The sequence below is a fragment of the Pterocles gutturalis genome, unplaced genomic scaffold, assembly GCF_000699245.1.
Source record: "Pterocles gutturalis isolate BGI_N339 unplaced genomic scaffold, ASM69924v1 scaffold12465, whole genome shotgun sequence".
In the NCBI taxonomy this organism is placed as follows: Eukaryota; Metazoa; Chordata; class Aves; order Pterocliformes; family Pteroclidae; genus Pterocles; species Pterocles gutturalis.
The window spans coordinates 22,813-30,436 of NW_010143511.1; the positions used below are offsets into that span (position 1 = coordinate 22,813).

The following is a 7,624-nucleotide window of genomic DNA, read 5'->3' on the forward strand; positions in this document are numbered from 1 at the left end:
CCTGCTGAAATCAGAAGAAAGTATTGATCTGGACACATAAAAATGCTTGACATTTGAAAGTTAAGAACAAGGCTAGAGATAATTGATTGCACGACATTTGAGGGAGGAAAAAAGGGACTGTTCTGAGCCCTGAAGGGAATTATGCATTTTGTGTATCATTCCTATGTTTTTATCACTAGTAATCTGATATTTCATTATTATTTTCCCAGACTCATGGAAACCTATGAAAATCTTGGCTTGTGTTTTTTTTTAAAGAAACTTTTTTTGTGCTTGCTGTTGCAGATGAAAATTCAATACAGCAACGAGGAAGGTTCAAGAAGCAAAGAATAAGGAAAAAATACAAATTTAAAAAATAAGGGGTGTGGAGTAAGATTTAAAACCTTTTGACTTCTGATCTGTAAAAGTTGAGAAGGATTAGTAACGGAAAAAATCTTGAGTGTAAAAATATTACTCTTTCTCCATAAGCTGTAGCTTGATTTTTAAAATGCATGTGGTAATGCCTTCTGTTTGTAAGCTTTGTCATGTTTTATAAATGGAGGTACTCCTTTGCCCTCTCTCTACGGTTGTTATAATTATTCCTTTTCATGGGAGCTCAGCAGCCTTCAGAGGACCAGAGGGCACAAAGCAGCTGTGGAGCTTCTTGTATGTGTGAAGTTGGTAAAGAGATGCAGTGATGGGTTAGATCAACTGGCACAGCTGGAAAAGGTCAGACGAGCTTTCGATCCTGCGAGTGGGTGAGGTCTGAAACATCCCTGGGTTTTGATGTCCTTAGTCTGGCAACAGGTAGTGATCCTGGTGCACACAGGGAATGGGTTGGCATGCTGAGGCTTACCCAGTAATTGATCCTTTCATTTTTAAAGAGCATAAAGACATAGGAACGTCTGAGCTAGACTCCCCAGATCAGTATGTTCTTCTCTGAAACTAATTATTCAGCAGTTCCAGTATACAAGGAGCATTTCTGCTTGTGCTTCCTATTTGACAAAGGAGAGCTTAAATGGAGAAGAAACATTGTGATTTACAAAGGGAAGCAATTCTGTGTTAATGTAGGGAATCTTTCACATTAAACTGACAAGGAAACCAGGAAACCACAACCATGCTGAGTCTGACAAAGCAGAGCTTCAGAGGAGACAGCTGGCTCAGCATATGAAAGCAAGAAGGGGACAGATTAAACTGCGGAGAGGAAGTTCTGTTTTAGTAAAAAAAAACAAACCAACCAAAAAACCAAAACTAAAAGCACATGGTTTTTATATTGCCTTTAATGCTTTGTATCTTCTGACTGTCGCTGTTGGCTTTCTGGACTAATTAAGTTACTTTTATGTTGACGTATTAAGGTAGTTGTTATTTCCCTGCAGAGAACTTGTCTTACAACTCCTGCGCACATGTCCAGCTGTTGGGTGCTTGTCCTTTATTTTAAACTAGGTCATAAGAATGAATTTCCTGCTGTGAAATGCCACTAAAATGCTGACTTATTTCATGAGTTCTCAACCTGCACATTAAGTAGGGATTATAAATAACAGTGAATGTCAAACACCTTTCCACTCCTATATTAAAAATGTGTTCTAATCGCTCTTACTCCTCCCATCAGTGTCACTAACTCCCTGTAGGAGAAACCCTGTTACAGGAAAATTATTGTTGTGCCAGCAGAGAGCTCTCATACGTAAAAGCCTGTTCTGTTCATGACTGATCTAGATGGTTTGCTGTTCCGAAGCATCATTTTACTTGCAGCATTTAGAGGGTATTCATCCTTTTTTAGAGGGTATTCATCCTTTTTTTTTTTTTTTTTTTATGTCCTCTGACAGGAAAATCTGGAGAAGAATGGTTCACGTGTTCTTGATCTGGAACTGGAATTTGATGAACGTGCAGTGCTCATGGAGAATATTGTCTACTTGACAAATTCCCTGGAGGTTGGTATACTTGGCATATTCATTGCTTGGTTTTTATTGGGATAGCTGGAGGGCCAGCCTTTCCTAAGGCTCTAAGCCCGTTTCTTTCCTTCCCCACCCCATGCCCCTATTTTTTTTTTCTTTGTAACAGCTGGATCACATTGAAGTGAAGTTTGCATCTGAAGCAGAAGATAAAATAAAAGAAGACTGCTGTCCTGGAAAACCGTTTTCCATATTCAGAACTGAGGTAAAATCAGAAATTCGGATATTGGAAATCTGAAAACTTAATTTAAAAAAAACCAAACAAATGCCATTTAAAAACTGTAATCAGACATGAACATTTGATTTTCTTTTTTTTTGCCTTTGATCCAACACCCCTTCAAAACAAGAAACATCTCCTGAACCAATTATAGTTTTTTTTTTTCTTCCTCTACATAGAGCCCTAAATGTGACTGTGATTGTACCTTAGCTTTTAGGCATTTCCAGTCAGCACAATTTAATGATCTGGCCTGAAGTCTGTTAAAACCTGAGCATTAGCATATTTTTATATTTGTTTCCTTCAGCTGTATGCCTCAAGTACCACTCTTTAACATAAGGTAAATTGTATCCTAGTTAAGACATCGGCCAAAACCAGAGAATTGAGGTGGTTCTGCATGTATGGCTCAATCTCACTTCACCACTGGTCTTTAGGAATCGTGTTGCTTATGAGACTTGTTTTAAGGTATTTTAAAGTTCCGTGTGCAACCTTGTGTTACTTGCTGGCTGAATCCTAGAGTGGCTTTTTACAACTTTGTTTTTTCATTAGTTTACAATGGGCTAATAAATGGCATTCAATTGCATAGAAATAAAACCTTCCAAAAGTACTCCTAGAGCTGTGCCATGGAGTCTGGGGAGTATCAGTGAGTACTGGGTAAGGGTAGTGAAACTCCGCAACAGTGGTGTCTTGTATGAATATTTCTAGCTCTAATTTTCATCAGTAAAAATTTGATTGATTTCCCTAAATATGTCCTAAAATCTTGTGTATCCAGTGGCTTATGTTTCGAAGAGTGGTGGGAGTGCTTGTGCTCTGCCCCTGGCAGTGTTTCTGAATGCAGTTTATCCATCCGCAGTACTTGGTGATAGGTGATGTTTATTTGGTGTAGTTTCCTGTTTCCTCTGAGGCTTGGATCATGAATACAGATCCTCCTTGAATGGTTGTATTAACTTTCTTACAGCCCAGCGTGTCTATATTTTTGGTGAACCCTCAACCATCAAATGGCCATTTTTCTACAAAAATTGAAATCCGGCAAGGAGACAACAGAGAGACGGTGATCAGACGCCTAATGAAGATGGACAGAGGAATCAAAGGTAAAATGCCAGCCCAGACATACAGCTGTCGCGTGCTGATTCGATTCATGTTTCCAGGAGAGGAGTGGAAACAAAGCTCCTGAAGCTTGTGCTGCTGTCGTAGGTGCTTAGAAAGGAACAAGATGTTCTGTGTTTGAGTGAACAAGAAAAGAGATCATCTGCAAACAGGCAGGCTTTTCTGTGGATTTTCCTCATTAGTCTTCTGTTCTGCCACTGGTACACCAAACCCTACTTTCGGCCAGAGATGAATATGGATGTTATTTCCTCTTGTGCTTTGAATTTCCAAGAAAAAGAGTTAGTCCTGTAACTGGTTGTAGGCAGCTTCTGCCACTTCTGTTTTGGAGCCCAGGGCTGAAAAAAAAAAAAACTTAAATTATTTTTCTATTTAGCCTAGAGTGAATTAATCTAACAGTTACTACATTGGCTCCTAATAATTTCTGTCTCAGTTCATAGTGGAAAACTATCTGTTCACTTACAATTGGGATTACTGAGGAATTGCTCAGTAGCATATCAGTTACCATTGTTTGTGCCAAACCCAGAACTAGGAACCGCAGTGGGAACGAGTTTAATATTCCTCTTGAATCCTCTGAGCTCTTCCTTCCCTCTCTACTCTGATATCATCGCTACTCTCTTCCCAGAGCTGGTGCCTCGGTGGGGGCTCCGGTGAAGGTCTGGGGGTGCTGCTCTTGCTGCGGCGTATTTACATGGAGCACATCGAGTGCTCTGAAGTGGCTGATGTGCTGTGGTTTAGGAACCAAATTCCTTCATAGGAAAAAAATCCAACTCTATGGAGGTTCGCTTTTTTTGGCAAAAATCCTGGACTTGCTGCCCATAATGACTTTGCCTCCTCTTGCTGCTTTGCTTTCTGAATAGTTTTCTGTCTGGTAGCTTTACGCAGGGCTGTTGTGCTGCTGTGTGAGTCCTTGAGGTGATGTGCACTGACAAGGTAGAAGAGCAGAGACGCTTTTTTCATCTTTGTCACAGTCTCATTGTGTGGCGCTGAGAAACTCTTGGCCTCTCTCTTGATTTTTGCCTTGTTGCATTTGGAATGAAAGCTGCCCCTTAGGAGAGCTGCCGTGGTCAGTTCAAACGTGTTTGGTGTCTTGGCAGTCCAGAACTGGTCTTTGTAACTCCTAGTGTTTCAGAGTGGGTGCTTTTCCTCTGTTTTTCTTGGAAATAAGCAAATTTTTTTCTAGGCTACCTGTTGATAATTTTAGTATTCCTTACTCCTCTGCCTGCTTGGGAAGATATCTTAGGAAAACACAGAAGAGCATGGTGAAGTTTCATTTTAGACATTGGTGAAACAAGCGTTAAGTTTCAGACCAGCGGAATGAAAGAAAATAGCTTTCTTAAAGGAATAGCAGCTGTGTTTTTGTTGCAAAACGCAGGAATTAAGAATCAAACAAATCTGAAGCGCTGTGAGCTGGGTGTGAAAGGAAAACTGGACCTCATCCAAAAGCTTGTGACAGCAGAGTTTGTTTTTTCTTTCTGTATCTTTCGCAGCTTGTGTTTATATTAATGTTCATCTGTAGGACAAAGACAACTGCACACCGGTGCACAGGGAGGGGGATATGCGATACAGTAGGTAGGAAGATACAGGTGGGAAATCACTGCTGACATAGATGGGTGTGTATATCTGCTAGCCTTCTGCCAGCTGGATATTTTGAAATAATTGAAACAAGTGGGGTTAAGCAGTGACTCTTTCTCACTCTGCCTTTTCCAGAAGATGTCACTGTTCTGTTGGTGCACAGGGGTAGAAGGCTGTATGTGGAGGAAGGCTTGGCTGAGAGATCCCAGGCTTCCTAAAGACGTGTCTGGGTCTGCTTAGCGGTCTTTTATTAATGTGCATTTTAATTGGGAATTGTATTTAAAACACCTCTCACCTTCCCCTTTCTCCCAGTCTCAGACTCATTCCCCAGAAGATGGTACCGGAGCTGTCCAGTTACTCACAGCTGTCCCTAAACCAGATGAGGCCAGTTGAGTGCTCAGTGTGGTACTGGGAGCTGGTGTTTCTGTGGTTTATCCCCACTTCTGCTGGTACCTTGCTGTGTAACGACTGAGTGACCTCTTTGTAGTGGGTGTAAATCTCAACGGGAATGTTATTCCCAAGAGGATGTATTTCCTTGGAGCAGATATTTTAAAGTACTGAGTATTAAGTGTTGTTTTGATTAATTCAGTTGATGCTGTAGCTGGTGTGTGGATCCCGCAGCCTGACCAGCCAGTCTCTCTACCGCAGATCTCTCTAAAGTGAAGCTGATGAGGTTTGATGATCCTGTGCTTGGGCCGCGCCGTGTTCCTGTCCTTGGCAAAGAAGAAGCGGAGAAAACGCCTATTCTGGAGCAAGCCATCTTCCACATCGATCTGGATGAGAAGCACGTTCGCGTCACTGAGAACGGCCTGACAAAGGACATTGGTGACACAATTGTTTACCTGGTTCATTAGACCGGCGTGTAGCTGGCTTGATCCCTGGCAGTGAGAAGGTTCATAGAGGGACTTGGAAAGCATCTGTAATGAACAAAGATGAGAATTTGTTCCATTAAAAAAAATCCCACCCAAAACAACCTAATTTGCATGCACGCCTACTCTTTTAAGTGTGGATATAATAAAACTATTTTCCTCTGGCCCTTTGGCTTTTCTTGAAAAGAAAGTTATCCTGAATGCTAATGTGGTGAATCTTCCTTTCCAGCTGTGGTGGTGTTTTCGGAAGCAAACTAGAGTACCACACTGCATTCCGCTCCCTTCCAAACAGGCGAGGATCTGGGGGGAGAAGTGGGTTGTAAATCTCTGGTACTAGAGGGGAAAAGGTTGCTTGTACACTTCGGTGTTTCACTTTTCCATTTCAGTGGCTCCGCAGGGAGCGCAGACTTTCCTGCAGGTGTTTGGGAGAGCTGGTTTGTCAGCAGGTGTGCACGTGCCGTTTATTTTTCTGCCACGAGGGGCAAGTTAAATAGTGGTGGTGTTTCTTACAGTCCCTGTTCAAGCGAATCAGCCAAACTGATTGTTAAGGACAGCGACAGGGCGAAGGAGCTGGAATTCCTGCCTACAGTGCTGTGCTGGCTTCCAGGAGGTGTCACTGCTGCGCTGGTTCTTGGGCGTTTGTCCCAATAAAAGCTAGTAACAGGGTAGAGAGGCTTTCTTGGTCTTAGGTTTCCACATTATTAACAGAATTCTGGCCTTAGTCTTCCTGCTGTGAGTTTGGTTAGAGAAATCTGGAAAGGGAACCTTTTTTTCTTCTCGTTACTGAGCCAACCATAAAGAACAGGGTTACCTCTGCTGCTGCCTGGCTCTTCCCATTTGCTGCAGCACCATGAGATGTTTCCTTGGCTTTGAGCCCTTCAGTATTGTGCTGTCGAGGAGAACGCACAGACACTTTTCTCGTTTCTTACAGAAGGAAGATGAAATATTTGTCAGAGGAACAGTGGGTGCCAGCAGCAGCATCCCCGGTGCCACGCCAGGCTGGAGGGAGCCCGGCACCGCAGTGTTGGCCTCCTGCTGCCGGGGCGGGGGGAGAGGGGGGCAAGGAGCGGTCCTGGGAGCTGGTGTGACGTCAGATGTGGCGTGGGTGATGTCATCTGTTCGTGTGCTGGGGCTGCTCCACGCAGCTGTTTCCACCCTGGGCTGGATGTCGTTGCTGCGCTGGCCGGGTGAGTGTCTCTGGGGTCCTGTCACCATTTCTTCTTTCCTGGGTGATGCCTGAGGACAAGACGTCTTGTCTTTCTGGTATGAGTAAGGAGTGCAGTTAGCAGCCCCATCCTCGGTTAAGGTACAAATCTCATGTATATATGTTGAAAAAACCTACACAGAAACCATACAGCTGCTGAGAAACAAAGGCTCCCTGTTGCACGTTGCGCTGTGAAATCTCCGCAGTGAGGCTTGGGTCGGGCTCCTCGCTCTCAGGAATTCGGTTCAAAGCTGTTTATTAATCCCTCCAGGCTTTGCTGGCAGAAGAGAGAATTATTGACTCTGTGGCACCAGAATCTATATTTTGTTTAAGGCAGACACGTTATTCCTCAGCAGTGCCTCATGGTGTCAGAGGGATTGCGTGACCTGGGAGTTATTTTCCGCGGAAGTGGGGAGCGGCGGAAACCATCGTGGAAGAGCTGGAGATGCACATGGGCTGCGGAGCCGGGGAGAGCTGCCAGGAACGGCTGCTGGTGGGATGGATTAGAACGGTCTTTTTCATATTTGTACTGTGCTTCTGAGGATCATCATTTGTATCGACCGCTTCTGCCAGCGGTAAACCTGAGTGCTGTGGCAGAGCTGGGCTGGTGGCTCCATCAGGTTAATGGGAAAAGGGGGACACCCTCGGCCCCCCATCCCATCCTGGGGGGTGCACGGGGCTGCTGAGGTTCAGGAGCCCGGTGGGAGAGTGCTGCCACCAGCACCCGACCCAA

The 7,624-nt window shown here is 44.0% G+C and overlaps 1 protein-coding gene across 1 annotated transcript in view; it reads left to right on the forward strand.

Annotated features, from left to right (window-relative positions):
- Positions 1-5,884, forward strand: part of LARS (leucyl-tRNA synthetase) — a gene marked incomplete at its 5' end in the record, with an annotated part of 27,635 nt that extends 21,751 nt beyond the window's left edge. Inside the window, 4 exons of the mRNA XM_010084771.1 lie at positions 1,800-1,904; positions 2,035-2,130; positions 3,098-3,230; positions 5,467-5,884. Of these exons, the coding sequence (XP_010083073.1) occupies positions 1,800-1,904; positions 2,035-2,130; positions 3,098-3,230; positions 5,467-5,672 (540 nt within the window). The remainder of the gene's footprint in view (positions 1-1,799; positions 1,905-2,034; positions 2,131-3,097; positions 3,231-5,466) is intronic.
- Between the last annotated feature and the right edge of the window lie 1,740 nt (positions 5,885-7,624).